The sequence below is a fragment of the Carlito syrichta genome, unplaced genomic scaffold, assembly GCF_000164805.1.
Source record: "Carlito syrichta isolate Samal-C Ts95f unplaced genomic scaffold, Tarsius_syrichta-2.0.1 Scaffold306756, whole genome shotgun sequence".
NCBI classification, from domain to species: domain Eukaryota; kingdom Metazoa; phylum Chordata; class Mammalia; order Primates; family Tarsiidae; genus Carlito; species Carlito syrichta.
The window spans coordinates 163,575-188,060 of record NW_007250852.1 but is presented as its reverse complement, the minus strand read 5'-3'; the positions used below and the strand labels follow the sequence as shown (position 1 = coordinate 188,060).

Sequence of the window (24,486 nt, the reverse complement as noted above, 5' to 3'; positions counted from 1 at the left end):
TTTTTTTCCCTAATTCTGTGAAAAAAATGATGCTGGTAGTTTTATTAGAATTACATTGAGTAGGCAGATTGCTGTGGGTAATATGGACAACTGAAGCATTGAAAAGTAGGCTACTAGCCTATTGATAGTCCTCAAGTCTTCCATTACCACCCCTAAACTTAGCCCTTGTCACTTGTGTACAAAAAGCAAAATAGCTTTTTCAGGTCAGGGATTCGTAATGCTGGAGCAGTTAATAATTTTTGTTGTTGTTAAAAAGGTATTTTGACATTCCTTGGTTCATTTTACATGTTTGGTATCTGGTCCTCTTAAGGCTTTATAGATAGGTTTTGCTGTATGCCCCAAATTGAAATCCAAATATGGCAAAATCCAGTCATATCTAAAAATCTTTTCAGGTGTTTCAATGTTTTGGGTTTGGCCATCTGAGAATTCTCTTCATGACGTTGACATCTTTCTATTCCTCTGGGAAAGTTAAAATCCATGACATTTACTTGAGGAGTTTGAGATTTGTGCCATTTTTCTGGATACCTTATAACTCTGTCAAGCCAAAACTTTTCAGTATGGTATTCTGGTTAGAGGCTGCCTTAAGTTGTCCTGCTTGTTATATATGACATCAAGATACTGTAATGAAGTCCCTTTCTTTTCATTGATTCATTAGCAAGTATTTTCACCCAAATAGTTGCTGAGTTCTTAGAGCCTGAGGAAGGACTAACCAGCAATACTGTTGTTTAACTTTAGTGTCAGGGCCTTTCCATTCAAAGACAAAGAATTCTTGAAACTCTGGACTCAGGAGAATTCAGAAGAAGGCATCCTTTGGGTCCAAGACTGAAAACTAGAAAAACTTACTAGCTAGAAAGGTGAGTCATGTGGAAGGATTGAGGACCACCAGAATGATGTCTTAATATTTTAAATAGCTCTCCCATCCTATACAAATCTATACTCCTTAGTTCCTGGTTTTGTACTGGAAAGCTGGCCATGTTGCATGAAGAACCATGATATCTAAGGAGTCCATATTGCAGGAAGGCCATGAGCAGAAGGTAAATGCCTTATCATGTCTGTCACCATAGAGGCTACTACTTTAGATTTCCCAGTGTTACTACTATACGAAACTTGACATACTAGGACTGAAATTTCTGGTTTTTCCAGACTCTCATCTTCTCGTGCTTTCAGACTCACATCTTGGAGTATTTCTGCAAGGATGACAGTGATTTTAAGGATTTCCAGTTGCCATAATGCAATTTGCAGATCATATGCTTGTACTGGAGGCACCTGAATGTTCAGTCCTCCAGGAGAAAAGGAAACCTTAGCCTTTGGTTTGGTTAAGAGGTCTTGCTGCAATTAAAGTATAGGAAATTTATGCATGTGTGTGTGTGTGTGTGTATAATGAGTTTATTCTAGTTGACAATTCAAAGGTTGGATACATGATCTCATCCATACTTTTTTTTTCAAGACTCCAGGAACCTTCATAATCTCTGCAGAAAGTTTAGACATGATTTTTTTTTTACACAGATGTTTAACATTGAATAAATGAGAGAGTATCTACTATAAATTTCAAAAGTTCACTTTCCAGCATAATGGACCCAAGACTCCGTGTGGAAGGAAAATATAGAGGGTGTTGTTTGAGTTAGAAATGGACTTTAATTATATTTCTTCTTGAGTTCCTGAATCTTATTGAGACTCCTTTTCTTGGGCTCTCCTTTGTAGAAACTGGTCAAATTGCTGTCTTGATAATGATTGACCTTGGGTCTATCTCCCATGTTTATATTTGCATTCTATCCAAGGTCAGGGATGGAAAATGCAATCTGAACCGTCACCTTTATTGGATTAGTTGGAGAGTCAGTGTGCATATGGTCAACCTTTTCTCTATCTTTATTTAAAATCACTCTCCACTTCTCTGAAGTTGATAAAATATTAAGCAAATTTTGGACACCTGCCCAAGTTGGGCTGGGTCATCAAATGTAGAGGGGAATAGCTTCTTTATCTACTTCTGATATTCCCAATAAGCAGACATATTATTTTTCTAATTAAACAGGTCTGAGGTAGAGAACAGAGGATGAACCCAGATAAATCCCATAAGCTGGCATGTGATAGCATCAACATCTCCTACAGTTAGTTGTCATAGGGGAATTTGCTCTCACAGAGCCAAGTGACCCTTTGGCCCAGGTGAGTTCTCTGTTAGGTATGAGAATGAGAAACATTTCTTCTTGCTCTGCATTTATGATCATTTGGGAGTGGGGACTCTGTCATAAGTGTCAGTGGTGCCACTGTGGCTTCCGCATAAGGTGCTGTGGGTCATTTAACAGAACCATCATGATATTACAGTTTTCTTGTGACTCAGTCATATCTGGTTTGATTTACATGCTGGACCATCATTTTACAACTTTTTTTCATGGGTCTATTTTGCCAAAACATGATTCACTGCTTCTGGGTTGATTTATAAGTTTTTAATTGTGCTGTTCTGAGTAATTTGATGAAATCTTGTGCCATCCACTTCCATCCTGCCCAGGACATGAATCCTCCCATTGCTCAGGGTATCCACGCTGTACAAGTGTTACCTGACTATTAGTCACTTAAGAGCCTTCTCAGTTACAGAACGAAAAACATTGTATATATTGAATTTTATTCTACTTGTCATTTCAGGCATCCACTGTGGGTTTTGGGACATATCCTTTCTTTAAAAGGGGTTACTGAGTCGTCGATTGGTAAGGGGGATTATTGTACCTTTTATCCCATGAATAAGGAAAGACTACTGTATCTTCAGAAGCAACAATTAAAATGACATTCATAATTCAAGTTTTATATCTAGCTAAAAAATTGGTATTCTGTGATCCATTTGACTAATGTTTTCAAGTGACTATTTCAATGAAAACCACAGGCAAATTGCATTCATGCAAGGTACCCTCCAAAATATTTCTACTCCACTCACTCAAGTATATTTGGATTCCTTTGCTTATTTTCACAACATGATTATGAGAAATTTTGATTTGATCAATGATAAAGTACTGTGATTTACTGATGATTGAATGTATACTGGTGATATAGTATTTATATATCAATCTGAGGATTAAACTAAGATCTGTTAATAAAGTAGTTTAATAGTATGACTAACCTACATGACTAGCATGAACAGTAAAATCGCAAAATTGTTGTGGGTAACTTAACCCAGACAGACTTGGGACAATCATAGAAAGAAAGAAAATTAATGAAAAAATAAAATTAAAAGGAAAAGAGGAAAGAAGGAGGAAAGGAAGAAAACAAGAAAGGAAAGAAGGAATGAGGGAAGGAGGAAGGAAGGAAAATAAAGAGAAAAAATAATGGTTGAAGAAACTAGAGAAAAAACTCTAAAACCAAAGCAAGGGGACATACAATTTGATTGAGTTGTTTGATATTAGGAGAAATTGCATGTGAAATCATGGCATATTATTAGTGCCTATTAATGGACCATGAAAAAGACTAATGGACCATGATCACAGACTAATGTGATCATCACAGAATGTTAAGATTCAACAAAGAAAATAATATGAGATTAAGATGAAAAGTCATGATTAAATATCCATACTTATAGTAATTAAAATAGAGGATTCCAGGAACACTGGTGGAAATAATATTTACTAATAGTGCAGACTAGAGTACTCAAAGTAATAACCAAGATAAGATAGACTAAATGAGAAAGGTGCAATAAAAAACTGAGAAAATGCTGGGTTCTCATATTTTAAATTAAAAAAACACAGTTATTATTTCAATAAGCTCAACACAAAATGAATTCAAAATAAAAAGGAAAATAAAACATGGCCACTTTTCAGACTAAAGTACAGTATAAAGTTTTTTTTAAGAATAGAAATATTTTAATGCAAACAAAAAATTAACCAGAAAAATGTTGATAATTTTTAGTAAAATGAACAACTTACGTTAACAACACACATAAATAAAGAAAAATACTAACCACGTAAACTAATGCATTTGCATTGCATATCATTGATAGGTAATTAATATTCAGAATTATTAGGAGTCTAATAAATAAATAATCAAAATCCCTTAAGGTAAATTAACAAAAACATCAAATTGCAGTTTATATATTAAAATAATTGAATAACAGCTAAACTATAAATATATATGTTAAACACAATTAATAATGAAATACAAATTAAAATTACAATTCCTTAACATTTTATAATCTCCCAATTTTTGAATATTGAAATGTGACAAGATCAATAATTAACAAAGATATAAATAAAAAGGACCTGTTGATACGAATTTGTATTGGAATAGCTACTATGGGAAACCTTCTAGAGTAGAACACACACAGTGTCACAAATAACCCATTGCTTGTTACTTATGTTATAGAAATTCAAATATAAATAGCTTTACTGTAAAAATATCATATTAGTGCTTGAATATATGAGTAACTTTTTTCCTATCATTGCTTCTACTTTCTATTTTAAACTATAATTTTGCATTATTTTCAGTCAAATGACTACATGTTTTCAATGTACATATTAGTATGGTTTAATTTATTCAACAAGTACTTTGTTCAAATTACTGTATTCTTGACTAATGTCTATTGATAGAAGCATTTAATTTGCTATATATTTATCCAAAAAATTGTATAGTCACTTATACACAGTTGAAAAAACAAAGACTAAATAGGTCCATTAGCAAAAACAAGAATTTGACCAAAATATTTTGTCACATGTAATATAGATGAGTTAGAAAACCATGAGCATGTGGAACCTGAGACCAGTTAACTTACTGACAAGGATGCATTTAGGACTAGGAGACCAGTCATTCTCTGTACACATAATTGTAGTATGCTCATGTGGAAGACTGTAGCCAGGATAGCAGTCGACTTTTACAGAATGACCCTGTAAATATATACTTTCATGTCGTGGATAATGTCCATTTTCCAAATAATTGAAAGCACATTGCCCTAAGAACCATAAAAACAATAAATAAATAGAAGTAAATGAGAAACATCAAGATGATCTAAATAGGAAATTATAATTATATTATAATAGTTAAATAAGACTTCAAACACATCCCAAAATATGCAGAATGTATAACTTAAGAAAAACTAAAGCAACTACCAAATGTGTTTATAAAAATAATTATCAATATTCAATGTTACATAGGTTCAGTTTTTATAATTTAAATGTGTATAAATTATATAGGTATTCTTGTAAAGTCTCTGTATTACTCAAGTGATTTTTATGTGCAGTTTCTTACAATAGAAAAGACTTGATTTGATCTTTTTGCTTGAACAACTCTTCTGTTGGCCTTATTTCTTTACGACTTAATTGTAATTACTTATGTGCTTTCCTTTCTAGAATCTTTGGAAGTTTTGTGCATACATAGCTGTAAAGAGGTTTACTTACGGAGACATGGGACTGCTGGTGACCATCCATCTTGTGTGCAAGTAATGTAATCCCACCGATGTTGTGAAGGAGTCACAAAATTTTTATCACAATAATAGAAGTAATGTTTTCCTATAGCTACTGGAAAGTATGGTCTATACCTTCCCTCATAAAATAGCCTTCCATGTTTAATATCTGGAAAGTCACATGGTTTCACTTGCAATGAAAAACAAAACACAGTAAATAATGAATCAGATTAAAGATGAATTGTTTCATTGATAAATTATATTATCTTATTAGCATAATTACAGTCATTAAAGTTTTTAAGAGAAGAAAAATTACAGACTTCAGATGACTGAGGTATGTGAGAAGGTGTTTGCTAGTGAAGATGAAATTATGTCTTATGAGTTACATGATGCACAAACCTTCATGAGAACTTTCCAGGAAGAAAACTGCACAGACCTATTTAACATATTACAGCATATTCTCCTTGAGAATACATGCCCCAATCCTGCTTGATTTAGCAAATTTCCTGGTTGAGAGATGAAGTTGCTGATTTTACCACTCAGCTCATTTGTCTTCTTTTCCCTTCTGTTCCATTTCATCAGAAATCAGAGCCCTGTCTTTTCTTCTCAGGCTTTCTCAATGGAAGGAGAGAACAGATTTTGGGGGTACTTTTGAGATTAAGTTTTTTTTTTTTATTTCTTGGAGGCAATGTAAGAAATATAGAAAAGACAAAACTATTTTCTAACAATCACATCACATAGAAAAATGACTTTGTTAATTCATGTCAGAAACCAGTTACTGAGACAAGTTTTCTTTTCTTTGGTTAACAAGGAAAATGGGCTAGGAATATTTCTCAGTATCTGAATAACTAAGGGTGTGATTAAACAATGTATTATTTATTTCTAATTTTAATTAGAAAATAAGATGTTTGATGTGTCATGTGAAACGTTTTGTCACAATATAATTATAGTGTACTGAGTTTTTTATATATTGAATAATTTTGCATATATGTTAAAGTGCGGTATCATTATAAGGTTTATACTTAATATTTCCAGAAAATTTTATGTTTTTATGGGATGATTGAAAAATAATTTAGTACTTTTAATATCAAAATCAGTTTAGTTTTTTCCACAAATTTTTTTTCAAGAAAACTTAAAACAGCACATTATAACAAATGTTAACACGTACACATTCAATATTGCTTAGCATCTGCATTTCTCTTTAGTTCACTGATTCAGTTTTTTTCTTTTTTCTTTTCTGATTAAATAGTTTTCAAACAATATCCAAAGACTCGTTGTGTAGAGTATAACCTTGTATATCTTAAATGTCTTTTCTTCAACAAAGATTTGTGAATAGGTATAGATTCTCTAGGTATAGATCCTTGGCCTACAGTCCATATTTTTCTTCAACAACAATTTTTTTCACTTTTTTGAAGTTTCTAAAGTTGAAGCTTAAATGCTTATTTAGTGTCATTCCTTATAAATGATATTCTAATACCTCTGGTTATTGGTTATAAATCATAAACAAATCCTCTCTTGACTGTATTATAACTTGAACTCTATCTCTGTCCCCTATTGCTATAGTCACATAAAAACTGTCTTGTCATATTTAATAAGTGTCTGGTGAATAATTTGTCTTTAAGCCTTATTGTGAGTTCATCAATCCTTTCCTTTTTTTGCTCGATCAGAATTTTTTTTAATGTAGCTTCTACAGATTAGCTATGTAGATTATCAATTCTGAATCCATGTTTACTCTAAATGTCTTTACAAAGACTGAAATGATATCTTCTGTAGATAAAGTTTTTAAATTTTTTCTACAGTCTGTATCTCACATCTTTCAGAAGAGACTTTTACGCACTTTTTAGTAGCTTCCAAGATTGAACTTAAAATACTCATTTAGTCTCATTCCTTTTAAGAAAAACAGAAACCATTTCTGATTTTCCCCTTCATTACTTTTTGGAGATTTGTAATACTTCCTCTTTACCTTTAAATGTTGCAAATTTCATCATAATGCATAATGATGTGTCACTTAACATTAATTCCACCTTTGGCAAGCTTGAGTCTTTGGATTTGCAGGAAATAAGTCTTAAAAATTTCAACTGAATTTCCCATAAAATTGTAGTATTTGAACTCTGGTGATCTGATTTCAGAACACATATTATTATATAACTCATGATGGTGTTTCCTGAACTATAAATAAAATAAAATAGGCCACTGAGATATTTTTAAATCAAAAGGAAGCACAATTAAAAATAAGAGTTACTATCACAGACCTGAAGCCCTTTACTAATTTTCTTTTTCATTGAATGTATTTACATTTGTTTTTTATCTTTTCCACACAGTGGTTCTCTGAAGCACATGTAAAATTTTACAAGTGATCTGACCAGCACTGAGTCAGTCTGATTTGCAGCTGCCTTTTTATACTTCTGCTTCTACCAATGTAGGTTGTGGCCTCATTAGCAGTTGTGGTGGGTTTATCATGGTGTTAACTCAAACTGATCTTAACATTGTTTAAAGTACTGACTAACTTTTATAACTGTTGCTAATCTGTTTGTACCTGCATAGCTGAGTCCTTTGACCCAGGACAAAGATTCTATAGTTACCATTTCTCAAGTTAATGTTATTAGATTCGACCTAGCTTATAGGATTCATTTTGAATTACATATATATCTAAAAGCAAATTTGCAATCATCTGCTGTACCATTTCAGTTGTGAATTATACCATATTTCTCCTAAATTGCTAAATTATATGAAGACACAAAAGGGTAATGGGGCCTAAGAACAAAATTTTGCATCTCATACCCAGGTAAGGTTATTTAATAAAATTACAAACCTCCAGTCTGGGTGAAAAAGTGAGACTCCAATTCAAAAAAAAAAAAAAATTGCGAACTATTTGGTAAACTACCTAACTAGTCAATTTCTTCATCTTATCCACCAGAATTCCAGAAGATACTTTGTGGAGTACTTTTGCTGAGGATCAGATATCGATAGGACTCAGCTGGCTTAGAATATTTGGGCTGAAATATCATTTTCATAAAATAATTATATATTTTTTTCTTATATTTTTATGCACAGAAAAATTGGTTTCAGAGTGATAATAGCTACCTTTCTTAGTTGTTCTTTCTAGGAATGGAAAATTGAAGTCATTAAATGTTTCTTTCATGAAATATTCACTTTAAGTGTGTTGTACATTTACAATCCAATGCAAGATAGAAAAAAAAATAATATATTTGAGGAAAAAGAAAGCAATTGACAAAGGGCAAAGGAATTATCCTAGAAATAAAATATTTTGTTGACTTGAGTGGCATTTTAATACATTTGATAATTTGGGGGAGTACCAAAAATTCTTCAACAGTCTTCCACACAGCGGAGCCTACATTCTCTCCCTTTGGTGTGTGCTGAACTTAACTGACTTACTTCAGAGAATGAATACAGCTGAGTAGAGAGTATGTAAGTAGGTCTTACATGATATTAATCCTTCTTCTTTTCTCTTTTAAATTTTGATCTCTTGAGAAATTTAACTGACATTTAAGCAATCTATGGACAGAACAGTGTAGTAAGGTACTGTGGTCTTCTAATAGAAGCCTTGAGAGTGACCCATGTTGGAAGCAAATCCTCAAGGACATGCTGGAAGGACACAGCATAATGACAAAAGATTCAATCCACCAACAAGAAATATTCATCTTAAACATATATGCACCCAATACAGGAGCAGCAGGTTTAATAATTCAACTACTAACTAAAAGAGGACATTGACTCACACAAAATCATAGCTGGAGACTTAAATATCCCACTAACAACTCTAGATAAAACAAGGAAAAAAATCAATAAGATTTGGAACCTCAACTCAGTGCTTGATGAAATGGACCTAATAGACATCTGCACAACACTTTACCCAACAACTACAGAGTATACATTCTATTCATCAGCATATAGAATACAGTCCAAAATACCACATTCTTGGACATAAATCAAGCATAAACAAATTCCAAAAAAATTGAAGTATTTCCATGCATCTTCTCAGAGCATAGTAGAATAAAAATAAATATACCACCAACAAGATTCCCACAGATACATTGATATTAAACTACATACTGCTGAATAACTCTTAATTCAACACAGAAATCAAGACAGAAATTAAAAGATTCTTGGAAACAAATGAAAATAGAGATGCATCTTATCAGAATCTCTGGGACGCTATGAAATCAGTACGGAGAGGAAAATGTATAGCTCTGCATACTCGCACATCTAGAAAAGTAAAAGATCACAAGTAAACAGTTAACATCATACCTAAGTGAGATAGAATGGCAAGGACACCAAAATCCTAACTTCAGCCTAAGGATCCAGATCACCAAAATAAAGTCACAGCTGCAGGGCATAGATGACAAAAAAAGCATAGAAAAAAATTTAAAAAGACAAAAAGCTGATTCTTTGAAATGATAAACAAGATTAAAAGACCCCTAGCCAGAGTGATTAAGAAAAAAGAGAAAGAAAAACCAAATAAAGAAATGTAAAAAATGAAATCACAATAGACTCCAAAGAAATTCCAAAGATTATCAGAGATTACTGTGTGCATCTTTATGGGAATAAACTCAAAAACCTAAAAAAAAAAAAAAAAAAAAAAAAAGGTGGACTTTCTGGCATCACACTACCTTCCAATGGTGAAACAAGAAGAAATTGAAATCCTACACAGACCAATAACAATCCAGGAAATTAACTTCATCATAAGATATCTACCTACAAAAAAACCCCAAACAACAACAACAACAACAAAACCCCCAGAACCTGATAGCTGTGCAACTGAATTCTACAAACCATACAAAGATGAGCTGATATCAATCTTATCAAAAGTATTCTATGCAATCAAGAAAGATAGAATTCTCCCCAAATCATTTTATGAAGCTAACATCACACTGACAACCAAACATGGCAAAGACTTAACAAGGAAAGAGAATTACAGACCAATCTCCTTGATGAACATAGAAGTGAAAATTCTCCATAAGATCCTAACAAATTTAATGCAACAACATATCTCAAGAATCATCCACCATGACCAAGTAAGTTTCATTCCTGGGATGCAGAGCTGGTTCAACAGTCACAAGACCATAAACATAATTTCTTACATTAACAGATGTAAAAACAAGAACCACATGATTATATCATTAGACACAAAAAAATTTTGACAAAATCTACCATCCCTTCTTAATAAAAAACCTTGAACACCTAGACATAGAAGGAACATACCTCAAAAAAAAAAAAAAAAGCCATCTATGATAAGCCCACAGCCAACATATTGCTCAATGGACAGAAGTTAGAAGAACTCCCTCTAAAAACAGGAACAAGATATGGTTGTTCACTCTCACCCTGTTCAACAGTGTACTGTAAGTCCTAACTAGAACAATCAAGCAAGAGAAGAAAATCAAGGGAATCCCAATAGAAAAAGAAGTTAAGCTATCTCTCTTTGTGTATATGATCCTATACTTTAAATACTCAAGGAAGTCCATCAAAAACTTTTTTGTAGTGATAAATGACTTTGGTAAAGTTTCAGGGTACAAAATAAATGGGCAAAAGACAGTTGCACTTCTACATACCAGTAACAAATAAGCAGAGAACCAAATTAAAAGCACAATCCCATTCCTGATAGCCACACACAACCACAAATAAACAAACAAATAAATAAAATACTTTAGCATCTTCCTAACCAGATAAGTGAATTTTACAATGAAAAAGTGAAAGAATTTTGCAATGAGAACTACAAAATACTGTTCAAAGAAATAAAAGATGATACAAACAATTGGGAAAACATTCCATGCTTGTGGTTTGGAAGTATCAATGTTTTCAAGATGTCCATTCTACTCAAGGCAATCTTCAGATTCATTGCAGTACCCATCAAATCATGAATATCATTATTCTAAGACCTGGAAATAACAATACAGAAACTCATATGGAATTTTAAAAAAGCATTAATAGCCAAAGCAATCCTCAGCAAAGGGAACAAAGCAGGAGGTATCACACTTCCAGACTTTAAACTTTACTAAAATGCTACAATAATCAAGAATCTGGTACTGCTACAAGAATAGATATATAGATCACTGGAAGAGGACAGAGATTCTGGAAGCAAAAACTCAATATTTCACCCTACTCATCTTTGACAAAACCATCAATAACAACCACTGGAATGATGAGACCTTATTTAACAATTGATGCAAAAAATCCCAGCTGACAACATGCAGAAGAATAAAACAGGATCCTGACTTATCACTGTATATAAAAATCAACTGTAAATGGATCAAAACTAAATATAAAACCTCAAACTATAAGAATCTTAGAAGAAAACTCAGGAAAACGTATGCATATTGTTGTTGGCAAACAATTCTTGAACAAATCCCCAAAAGGATATGTCATAAAAGATAAGATAGACAAATGGAGCCTCATCAAACTGAAAAACTTTTTGCCCAGGAAAATAAATCATCAAGAGAGCAGGGAGACAACCCACAGAATGGGAAAAAATATTTGTTAACTGTATCTGACAATGACCTAATATCCAGGGTCGATAAGGAAATCAAATGAGCCAAAAGAAAAAGAAAAAAAAAGGCCTATTAAAAAATGGGCAGAAGAAATAATTAAACACTTCTCAAAAGAAGAAATATGAGTAGCTAATAGATACATAAAAAATATGCAGTCTCACTAATCATCAGAGAAATATAGATCAAAACCACACTGAGATATCACCTTACCCCAGTATGAATGACTATCATTAATAAATGGAAAAACAGATGCTGGAGTAGATTAAAAGGAAAATAATTGCTTTTGCACTGTGGGTGGGAGTACAAACTATGGAAAATAGTGTAGTCATATCTTAAGCAACTAGAAATTGACCTTTTCTACAGTCTAGCAATTCCACTCCTGAGAATATACCCATAGGATCAAAAATCATTCTACAAAAAAGACACCTGCACATGAATATTTCTTGCTGCAACATTCACAATAGCAAAAACATGGAACTAACCCTACTGCCTATCGAAAGTAGACCAGATAAAGAAAAGTTGGTACATATGCATGATGGACTATTATGCAGCCATAAAGGACAAAATAATGAACTTCTCAGCAAATTGGATGGAGTCGGAGGTAATCATTCTTAGAAATCTATCACCAAAACAAAGATCTGAATACCACATGTTATCACTCACAAGTGGGACCTGAACATTAATCACAATAGCACATGGGAGGGATCAGCAGTCATGGGACACTGCCAGGGATGGAAGCAAGGGAGTGGGCCATGTAACAACACAAAGCTTACCTAGTCCCAAACCAGGGGAAGTAAGGGCCAGTTTAAGTCCCAAACTTTACCTGCACACACATTATTTATGTACCTAATCCAGACTTGTGCCCCACATCTTTATCATAAAATAAAATAAAAAGTAAAAAGTCAAATATTTAACAAAATAACTGTTTGTGAACACAGTTCTAGTACAAGAACCAATGAAAATTTTATTAGGAATGGGCATATATCAAACATATTACTCTGATATCCACAGAATCTAGAGGATTATAAATAATTACCTTAGTGGTTTTTACCCCTCTGCATAACTACATGTTATACATCTAGAATCCCAAAATTCAAAGTGAGATTGACCCAGGTACTCAAATTTAGCTTGAAATTTACCGTGAAATTAGAAGTACCAAATACACATATATATACCTCTTGTTTGAGTATGCAGACAACAGAGGCTCTCTCACAAGGGGAAGGTGAAAGTGAATGAGAAACCACCAGGGTTACATACCTCTGCCTGGGACCATTACAATCCTAGTCACAGAACAGCCCCCTTGACACTCCTGGGGACTTCAGACTAACACAGAGAGCTGCCTGAAGACTGTGCAGCGTTACTTCTGTAGCCCACATGGAATCTCAATTGCTTTTGCTCCTTGAGCAGTCCAGGGTTGACTTTGGTCACCATGCAACAAAATTAGGATCCCAGATAAACGAAAGCTAAGGGGATTTCTTACCACTAGACTTGTCATTCAAGAAATGTCTAATGGAGTTCTGCAGGGTAACATGAAACAATACTAGACAGTAACTAGAGGTTGTAAAAAGAAATGAAGGTATCAGTAAAGGTAAAGATATGGGCAGTTAAAAATGGCAGTATTATAATACAGTCATTTGTATCTCCACCTTTTATTTCTATAGACTTAAGAGCCCAATGAAGTTGAAAAAAGTTATTAATCTAAATTATTATTTGGTTTATAGATCCTAATATTGGCATTTACGTTATATTTAAAGAAATATATTTAAAGTCTTATATCTTAAATTTTGAGCACAGAATATATAAAGGTGTAATTTTGCAACATGAACTACTAAAAGGCGTGGAGTTGGAGCTGTTAAGGGAGAAATGTTTTATATGTTGCTAAGCTAAGCTGTTGTAAGCTCAACTTAGAGTGTTGAAATATATAATACATGTAAAGTAGAGTAGAAGTAATACGATTGCCTTGGAGAAACTTTAAAGAGCCATTGTGTAAACACTTTGTTCTCTTTACAACAGTTATAATTGTTATGAAAGCACATGAAGAAATTATGTCTCTACCATTTGAGACTTAGAAAAAATATAATGAACAGAGTTCCTTTTTGATGTACATTGAAAATAAAATGTGAGTAAGACATAAACTTTAGTTTCCTTAAGCTATTGAGATTTGGAAAATTTTCTTCTTATCTTAATAATATAATTTACTGAAGTAAAATCCTTGATATGTGAAGACAAGCAATACTAATTCACCTACAATCAGCCTAACTTGAATCTCATGTGGGTTGTCATTTTCTTGTGATCATTAATCTCATTCTAACATATTTTTCTAACAATGCCTAAAAGAGGAAACCATTCAGTTGTGTAGTGAAATATGTTTCCCAAGAAACTGCTTGTGAGATCATGCCAAACATTAAAATAAAAATAAATTATCAAATCAACTCAAAACCTAACTACAGTTTTTGAAAGAGTATCACTTTAAAAAGTACTTTTATGTCCTTTTGAATCGCATAATCAAAAATGTAGAGAGTTCTTAAGAGATAAACTATTCTTCACCCCACACTTCTTACAAGAGGATGGCAGTATCTGTAAAAGTCACCCTTGTAGAAGGTCTCAACCTCTATTTTCATGTAGGATAAAACACTTTTACCTGTTTCATTTACTGTGTCAGTCATATTCAAAAGTAACTTTGTGTCCTTCATAAATGTTTGAAAATATCTGAAGACAGTCATTACCAGGCTATTGCTGTACCATTTTTCTATCCATATGCTATGATTTTAAAAAACTCTTCTACTATCCATCTACTCTCTTCTATGCAATGATAGTTGGAAACAATTTCTTTTCAAATGTAGTAGAATCAGTAGAATGCCTTATTTCAGATATAATTTTTGGCTGGCAGTCAACACACCTGATAGTAATTATTTCACTTTGAAAAATATCCTTCCATTATGAATCCTAAAAGAGATAGATATTTTTCTCAGTGTCAACATCATTCTCTCTTCAGATTAAGCCTATTAGCAAAAATCCTCATTGTCTTCCACTTAATATCATTGTCCGTTGAATGTTTTATTACCTAGTTTGAATGGAATTTCCTTTTTAAAGCTTAATACAAATTTTGTTTACATTAGGTAAATATGCAGACAACAAAAATCGCTGTGATTTGACATGAATTTTTAATGAATATTTGTGAAAAAAAGTTAAAATTTTGAGTAAAATTATGTTGCTAATTTTATTTACCTTATCTTTTTAATTTTTAAATTTTTTATTTTAAACATGTGGGGTACAAATCAGGATTAGTTATACAAATGTTCATTAGGCAGGTACCCTTGTTGATGAGGTGTGCCCTTCCCTCTCCTGGCAGTTTCCCTTAACTGTCAATCCCACCCCCCTCCCCTGGCAGTTTCCCACTACTGCCAATTCCTTTTTTTATTTCATTGTGATAATTGTTCAAGGTCCTCTCATGAGTGAGAACATATGGTACTGTTCTTTGTTTCTATGATAGATCACTGAGTATGATAGACTCTAAATTCATCCAAGTTGCTGCAAAGTCCATGTGTTTGTCCTTCTTTATGGCTGCATAGTATTCCATTGTATATACATTCCACATTTTTTTTTTATCCAGTCCAGATTCGATGGGCAGCATGGCTGGTTCTATGTTTTTGCTATTGTGGATAGAGTTGCAACAAACATGTTTGTACAGGTATCTTTTATGTAGAATGATTTGAGTTCCTCTAGCTATATTCCCAATAGGGAGATTCCTGGGTCATATGGAAGGTTAAGTTCTAGTTCTTTAATAAATCACCACACTGTCTTCCAGAGAGGTTGCACTAGTTCCCACCAGCAATGTAGAAACATCTCTTTTTCTCCACATCCTCACAAGCATCTGTTGTTGTTTGTTTTATTAATGATGGTCTTTCTTGCTAAGATTGGGTGGTATCTCAATGTGGTTTTGATTTGCATTTCTCTGATGATTAGTGAGGCTAAGGACTTTTATGTGTCTGTTGGCTGCCTATATACCTTCTTTTGAGAAGTGTCTACTCATGTCTTTTGCACACTTTTTAATGGAGCTGTTTATTTTTTTTTTTCTTTTGGCAGGTTTGTGTCCCTTATTGATGTAGATGTTAGACCTTTGTCAGATATACACCTGGCAAATATGTTTTCTCATTCTGTGGGCCGTCTTCCCTCTCTATGGTTTCTTTTACTTTGCAGAAGCTTGTCTGTTTGATAAGGTCCCACTTGTCTATCTAATTTTTTATGGTATGGGCATTTGGGATTTTTATCAGGAATTGGTTCTGAGTTCCAATTTCCATAAGGGTGTCTCCTGAATTTTCTACAGTTCTTATAATTTGAGGTTTTACATTTAGGTCTTTAATCCAATTGAGTTAATTTTTGTGTGTGGTGATAGGTAGGAGTCCTGTTTCAATCTTCTGTGTATGATCAGTTTTGCAGCAGCATTTACTGAATAGGTTCTCCTCTTCACAGTGGTTGTTATTGGAGGCTTTGTCAAAGATGAGTTGGTTGAGAAATTGAGAGTTTGCTTCCAGAATCTCAATCCTGTTCCATTGGTCTGCATACCTGTTCTTGTACCAATACCAGACTGTTTTGATGATTGGAACCTTATAATAAAGTTTGAAGTAGGAAGTGTGATACCCACTGCTTTGTTTCTTTTGCTAAGGATTGTATTGACTATTCATGGTCTTTTATGTTTTCATATGATTTCTGTTTTGTCATTTCCATGTCTGAGAAGAATGATGTTGGTCATTTAATGGGTACTGCATTGAATCTGTAGATTACCTTAGGTAGGATGGGCATCATAACAATGTTGATTCTTCCTATCCATGAGCATGGAATATTTTTCCTTTTGTTTGTGTCTTCTTGGATTTCTTTGAACAGGGCTTTGTAGTGTTGCAAATGTTGAACCACCCCTGCATACTGGGGATGAAGCTTATTTGGTCATGGTGGTTGATTTTTGATATGTTTTTTTGGATCTGGTTTGCTGGAATCTTGTTGAGGACTTTGGCATCTATGTTCATAAGGGATATTGGGCTGTAGTTCTCTTTTTTTGTTGGATATTTACCCAGTTTGGATATCAGGGTGATGTTAGCTTCGTAAAATGATTTGGGGAGAATTCCATGTTTCTCAATTGCCTGGAATACTTTAAATAGAATTGGTATCAGCTCTTCCTGGTACATTTTATACAATTCTGCTGGAAAGTCATCTGGTCCAGGGCTTTTTTTTCTTTTTTTTGCAAGTACTTTTCTTATGACAATCAATTTCCTGGGTTATTATTGGTCTATTTAGTATCTCAATGACATCTTGTTTCAACTTGGGAGGTTGTGTGATATCAGAAAGGCTTCCATTTCATTTAGATTATCAAGTTTGTTTCCATAAAGGTGTACCTAGTAATGTGTGATAATTTTCTGTATTTCTTTATGATCAATTTTGATTTGATCTTTTGTATTTCTGTTTATTTGGGCTTTTTTCTCTCTTTTTCTTGGTCATTCTGGTTAAGGGTTCATTGATCTTGTTAATTCTTTCAAAGAACCAGCTTTTGGTTTTGTTGATATTTTCCATGATATTCTTGTTTTCTATGTCCCATATTTGGGCTCTTACTCTTGTTATCTATATTCTTCTGGTAAAGTTAGGGTTTTCATAGTCTTGTCTTCCCAGCTTCCTTATGTGATTTGTTAGGTTGTTAACTTGAGATTTCTATTTTCTTGAAGTGTGTTCATGGAGATATAAATCTCCCTCTTGAATTGGTTTCATAATATCCCAGGGATTTTGGTAAAATATTTCTTCATTTTCATTTGTGTCCAGGAATCTTTTAATTTCTGTTTTGATTACAGTGTTGACCCAATAGTTGTTCAGCATCACTCTGTTTAGTGTCCATGACTTTGTGGGCTTTTGGTAAGTTTGGTTGGTGTTGATGTTTATTTTTATTCCACTATAATCTGAAAAGGTGCGTGGCAATATTTCATTGTTATGGAATTTATTTATACTTGATTTATGGGCAAGGATGTGATTGATCTTGGAAAACATTTCATGTAGTGGTGAGTAGAATGTATATTCTGTGGTTGTTGGGTGGAGTATTCTGTAGGTAACTGTTAAGTCCATTTGGTCGAGCATAAAGTGAGTTTCTGAATCTCTTTGTTGATTTTTTGTCTCGATGTGCTATCTAGGGCTGTTAGTGAAGTATTCAAGTCCCTGGCTATAATAGTGTTAGAGTCAATATCTTTTTTTAGTTTTCTTAGTAGTTGCTTTATAAATGCTGGTGCTCCAGTGTTGAGTGCATTTATGTTTAGGATGGACATTCCTCGTTGATGAATTGAACCTTTTATCATTATGTAGTGTCCTCTTGTATCTTTTTAAATTTTTGATAGATTAAAAATTGCTTTGTCTGATATTAAGATCATAACTCCTGCCTTTATTTGTGATCCATTTGCCTGGAAACTTGTTTTCCGTCCTCTAACTTTGAGTTTGTGTGCATCCCTTGTGGTGAGATATGTTTCCTGGATGTAGCAAATAATTATATCATGGTTTATTATTGAGGCTGCCATTCTGTGACTTTTCAGTGATGCATTTAGTCCATTCACATTCAGGCTGATTATTGAAATCTGATTGTTTATCCCTGTCATGAGGTTCTTATAAAATTTTTTCTTTATTTACTTGTTTTCTTTTAGCTTTGGGGTTGATGAATGTGTTTGTTTGTTTTCAACTTTGCTGTTACAATCTATTTTCTGTAGATTCTGTGCTTTGTTGTTCTCTTGAGAAACGTGTAGCCATTCTTTATTCTTTCTTTCTTCTGTGCTTAATACCTTTCTAAGCATCTTCTGTAGAGCTGATCTAGAAGCTGCATAATCTCTTAGGAATTGTTCCTTTGGGAAGGGTTTTAATTCTCCATTGCTGGTGAAGCTGAGCTTGGTTGGATAGGAAATTCTTGGTTGAAGTTGTTTATCTTTGAGGATTTGAATATTGAACTCCAGTCCCTTCTTGCTTGTAGTGCTCCTGCTGATAGGTCTGCTGCTATTCTGGTTGGTTTTCCCCAGTAGATAGTATGAACTTTTTATCTTACTTCCTTTAGAATTTTTTCTTTTGTGCCTTTTGTAGGCAAATTACGATGTGTCTATGGGTTGATCTTCTCACTTGATGTCTTTTGGGTCTTCTCTGTATCTCTTGTGTTTGGCTGGTCACATCTCTGGTGAGACAGTTTCTTGGATAATCTTCTGGAATATTTGATCCAAGGTGTTTTCTGTTTCCCTTTCTTGTTCTGGGATACCAATCAGGTGTAGGTTTGGTCTCTTGATGTAATTGCACATCTCTTATAGGTTTTGTTCTTTCTTTTTGAGTTTTCTTTCTATGTTTTTTACAGATCAAGTTGATTCCATGTTCTGGTCTTCAAGTTCTGAGATTATTTCTTGTTTGATTAATTCTGCTTTCTACACTTGGCATCTTGCTATCTATTTCTTGGATTAAAATTTTTATGGTAAAAATCTGTGTTACACATTCTTTCAGTGTTGCATCTTGTCTTTATTGGGTAGTATTCACTCTTCCCATCCATTCCCTGATCCCTGTCATATTCTGGGGCCAGTTGTTGGTGACTTCCATTATTTGGACTCTGAGGTCTAATTTTTCAGGAGTTTTCTCTTTGTTACACTTGAAATTACCAGTGACCTTTCATTGATTATCCTAATTTGTGACATATCTCTTTCTTTTCTCTTTAATTTCATTATTCAGTGACAGTGGGAGAGACTTTCACTTCTGATGTTTACTCAACCTTCTATTCTTCTGTGATCCAGGCTCTGGATTTGTTTTTTGAAATGAGACTGTGGGTGAAAAATTTGTTCTCTTTTGTAGTTTTTATTGTCAAATAAGGTAGAGGATGGAGAGCTTGGATTTAGAAATTACTTGCAAATCACAATGTTCACTGGTTGTGGTATGGGTTTCCTGAGAGTCACTCCCACCACCACTCTATATGACAATGCAATGGGTATGTGTGTGTAGCCCCTGAGTTCAAGATACAGTAAAAATAATCAGGATAACAGAGAAAAATAGGATGAAATAAAAAGGACAAAAAGAAAAAAACCACAGGACAATGAAAGCAGAAACCAAAGCAAAAAAACCACTGAACTATTGTATACACACACACACACACACACACACACTCCAAAACACACTGTAATAACTAAGCAAAACAAAAAAACAAAGCAAAAAACAGGAAAATCAAACAGACACACACACACACACACACACACACACACACACACACATGCACACCCAATGTAAAATGAATGGAGAAGAAAAAGAGAAAGAATGGAAGAAAAAAAAACAGAGAAAAAATAGAAATTTGGATTGCACCCTCACACATATATTCACACACGCTAAAGAGAAGCACAAATTCAAACCAACAACAACAAATAAATCCTGAAAGATTAACACTCAATCTTTTACATACACACATAAATAGAAAATTTAAAAAAAAAAGAAGAAAGAAAGAAAAGATAAAAGAAATGGGGGGATACAGATCAAACCCTCACATAACACATTCATGCTTAGAGAAGAAATATTTTAAAAATTAGAAAAACTAACAAACAGGCAAGCAAATATTAAAAAAATTAAAAACCCTACCCCCTTGTGGCCGGTTCTGTAATGTTTCCTTGTTTCTCTCATCTGCTTCTCTACTGTCTCCTGTAGACCCTCTGCCTCTTTCACTCTCTCCCCAGTGTCAGGACCAGGGAAGAAAGAAGAGCAGTGGGGATGGGTGGGGCTGTAGTGCTTCCCTCCCACTCTCCTATGGTCAGGGGCATACCCTCTGGTGGGGAGATGTGGGATTGTCCCTTCCCAAGGTACTCGCAGGGCATGCACCAGCCAGTTCTGTCCTGGAGCAAAGTCCTATTGCACCTGTCATCCAGGCTTTGCCTGCTTTTGTACCTCTCAGTTGTACCCTAGCCATGTGGATCTGATGTACAGAGGATTTCTGGGGAGGAGAGGGTTTGGGTTACTCACCACTAATCTCTTTAGAGTTCTTCCATGTCCTTTTCTGAACACATCCTTTGTCCTGCACTGGATCAGGGTAGGGGGTGAAGTGCCTGAGACTCAGTACTCATCAAGTCCCTCCAAAGTTTGTGCTTTCAGGATATTCCATCTAGGTCACAATCAGTCCTTGACTAGTTGATCCACTGGTCACAGAGATTGGGTCTGTTGCTCCATGATGATTAAGTCAGAGCACTTTCCTGCCCCATTGTCAAGATGGTGACAGAGTACCTCTTTCATCCTCTCCAGTGATGCTCTGCCTCTGGGCTCCCTCCACAGCCCTTGATGTCAGTGTCTGGCCAGGCACTGCATTGGTAAAGCAGAGCCTGGAACTGGCAGTCTTTGTCACTGCAGTGATGAAGTACACCCTGAAGGCAATCGTCTCTCCCCACCACTTCTTCTCAGGAAGACTTTTGGCAGTTAAAAAAATGGTGCTCTGCTTCTGTGACCTGGGAAGTGCTAGGGAGCCAGCAGGGCAGCTGCAGCTACAGCTGCAGCACCAGCTGTTTCACCAGGAGAGCCACTTGTTCACAAGCCCCTACTTAGTCAGTCTCTCCCAGCATCTTCTTCCCAGGAAGGGTTTTGTTGATTTAAAGGAAAAAAAATGGTGCTTGGCTTCTGCCTCCTATGAATCACTGGAGTCCAACCTGAGCAGCTGAAGCACAAGCTGCTTCATCAGGAGAGCCCTGGATCCTTGCTCCAAAGCCCACACTCAATCAACCACTCACATGCCCACTCACTCACTGATACAGACACAAATTTTCTGTACACTCACTCATTCACACTGGGACTTGTATGATCTGACTGGCTCAGCTACCATCTTCCCACTCCCCAATTTTAATTGCCTTAAAGGTCAGATAGTTCCCATAACATAAATGATATACAGCAATACACTTTAAATATGCATATAAAATTCAATATAGACTTAGGTTTGCTGTGAAAACTATTTTGCAAAACTAAGTTGCAAAAATATCACAAGTTCTATTTTTTGGTAATACAATAATTCTTGAGAGAATAAAATGTTGGCAAAATTAACTTGTCATTCTCATTATATCTCTGAAATGTACCTTAGCTTCTGGATTTGTTTCCATTTCAATTCAACAAGCAAACAACAACAAAACCTTGGCAATAATCTTTGACATCATCTTCTCTCAAATATTTTTTTCCTGTTATTACAGCAATCATTGCTAGTTTCCTGATTCTGATCTGAAATCTTTATAATCTATTTTCCTGTGTATAAATTAATGATCATTTTATTGTTCCACTTAAAACCCTTTATGGATTGCAATATAGTCTACAAGACTAAGACCTGCTTTCTTTTACCTCCTCTACTTCTATTAATGTAGTGCATGGTCTGTTCAGCAATTCTGGATGTTTTATCAGCATTGATTTAAAATGAGCTTACAGTGGTTTGAAAATTTTGCTGAATCCATTTCTCATCTGTAGCCACTCAGGCTTTAATAGTGCACTAAATTATCTTGAATGAAGGACAGAATTAGACTTTTTTTCTGATCCAAGCATTTGAGTTTTTCATGGATAAAAGATTTCTAGAGCATATTAACTACTATTTCTTGTATTACATTGGTTGTGAATATGAATAGAATATTTCCTAAATCATTAGATAGGACATCAATGACTGTGACACAAGGTCTGAGAAGAAAATCCATAATCTGTTCTTCTAGTACTTCATCAACCAACAAACAGCTAGGGTAAAGCTACTTAATACAATTATAAATGATCACTGTAACATTCAACTAAGCAACTTCTCCATTTTGTCCACAAGAATTTTAGGTAGTCCTTGCTAGAAAATAAAAACTTCCTAAAGTACAGATTAAATTGGACTAACACATGTCCCTATCTGCCATTTACATAACTCAACTTTATTAAATAGTTTTCTTTTAGACTCTAATCTTGGTAAAGTCTACTCTATTACATTGAAAACAGATTCCCCTATAACAAATCATATAATGATAGGATTTGAAGTCATGTCCTAAATCAACACTAATGTATTGGCTTAGAATTTCAAATGTTGTCTTTTTCTTTCTTGGAATAGTCAAATGTTAAGTATGAAGCGCCATAACATGGGAGTGATACAGTGGTTCTCAAGCTGCAGTCTGCATCAGGATCATCTGAAAGGAATGTTAAGCTCATATTATTGGGTTCTATCCACATAGTTCCTAAGTCAGAAGGTCTGGGTTGGGGTTTCTTTAGTTGTATACCTAAAACTTTCCTAAGGCTTTTTAAACTGGTTGCTTCAAGGCCTATATAATAGCAATGACTATTTGAAAAAAGAACACTAGAAATATTAGCATAAAATCAGAAAAAATTCTGATAAGTATAAAAAATTATTTCCAGAAATAAAGCAATTTCTTGAGTTTGGTGTCATTTTGCTTGTGTTACTTGGCATATTTTTTTCTGATAGAAATGCATTTATTATTTTTTAAATTAAGATGTGGGGTACAATTCAAGGAATACAGACGTTGATTGTGTAGATACCCTTGTTGATGAGGTATGCCCCTCCCTCCCCTAGCAGTTTCTCCCAATGGCCAATCCCACTCCTTCCCCTGACAGTTTTCCACTACTTCCAGTCCTGTTCTTATAGTATTATAATTGCTCAAGGTCCACTTATGAATGAGGACATATGGTACTCTGTTCTTTGCTTCTGTGATAGATCACTGAGTATGATCAACTCTAAATCTATCCAAGTTGCTGTGAAGTCCATATGTTTGTCCTTCTTTACGGCTACAATATATTGTGCACATGTACCATACTTTTTTAATCTAGTCTAGTTACAGTGGGTGACATGGTTGGTTCCATGTTTTTACTATTGTGAATAGAGCTGCAACAAACACACTTGTGCAACTATCTTTTTTGTAGAATGATTTGAGTTCCTTCGGGTATATTCCTAATAGGGGAATTGCTGGGTCATATGGAAGGTCAATTTCTAGTTCTTTCAGAAATCACCACACTGTCTTGCAAAGCGATTGTGTTAGTTTTCATTCCCACCAGCAGTGTAGAAGTGTTCCTTTTTCTCTGCATCCTTGCCAACATCTGATGTTGTCTGTTTTATTAATAATGGTCACCCAAACCGGGCAAAGATCCAACAGAAAAAGAGAACTATAGGCCAATATCCCTTATGAACACAGATGCAAAAATCCTCAACAAGATTCTAGCAAATCAGATCCAAAAATACATCTCAAAAATCATCCACCATGACCAAGTAGGCTTTATCCCCAGGATGCAGGACTGATTCAACATTTGCAAGACCATAAACATAATTAAATATATCAACAGATGTAAAAACGAGAACCACATGATTATCTCATTAGATGTAGAAAAAGGTTTTGATAAAACCCAGCATCCGTCTTGATAAAAACCCTCAAACACCTAGATACAGAAGGAACATACCTCAAAATAATGTGCCATCTACTATAAACCCATAGCTAACATATTGCTAAATGAACAGAAATGGGAGACATTTCCCTTGAAAACTGGAAAAAGACAAGGGTGCCCACTCTCACTCCTCTTGTTCAACATTGTGTTGGAAGTCCTAGCTAGGGCAATTAGACAAGAGAAGGAAATCAG

At 34.4% G+C, this 24,486-nt stretch overlaps 1 protein-coding gene across 1 annotated transcript in view; it reads right to left on the bottom strand.

The window, feature by feature from the left end:
• Positions 1-1,116: 1,116 nt before the first annotated feature.
• The window catches only part of LOC103265691 (complement factor H-related protein 3-like), a gene marked incomplete at its 3' end in the record, with an annotated part of 87,792 nt that continues 64,422 nt past the window's right edge, over positions 1,117-24,486 (bottom strand). The window contains exons 2-4 of the mRNA XM_008063339.1: positions 5,370-5,564; positions 4,748-4,924; positions 1,117-1,280 (exon numbers count right to left, since the gene is read on the bottom strand). Of these exons, the coding sequence (XP_008061530.1) occupies positions 1,117-1,280; positions 4,748-4,924; positions 5,370-5,564 (536 nt within the window). The remainder of the gene's footprint in view (positions 1,281-4,747; positions 4,925-5,369; positions 5,565-24,486) is intronic.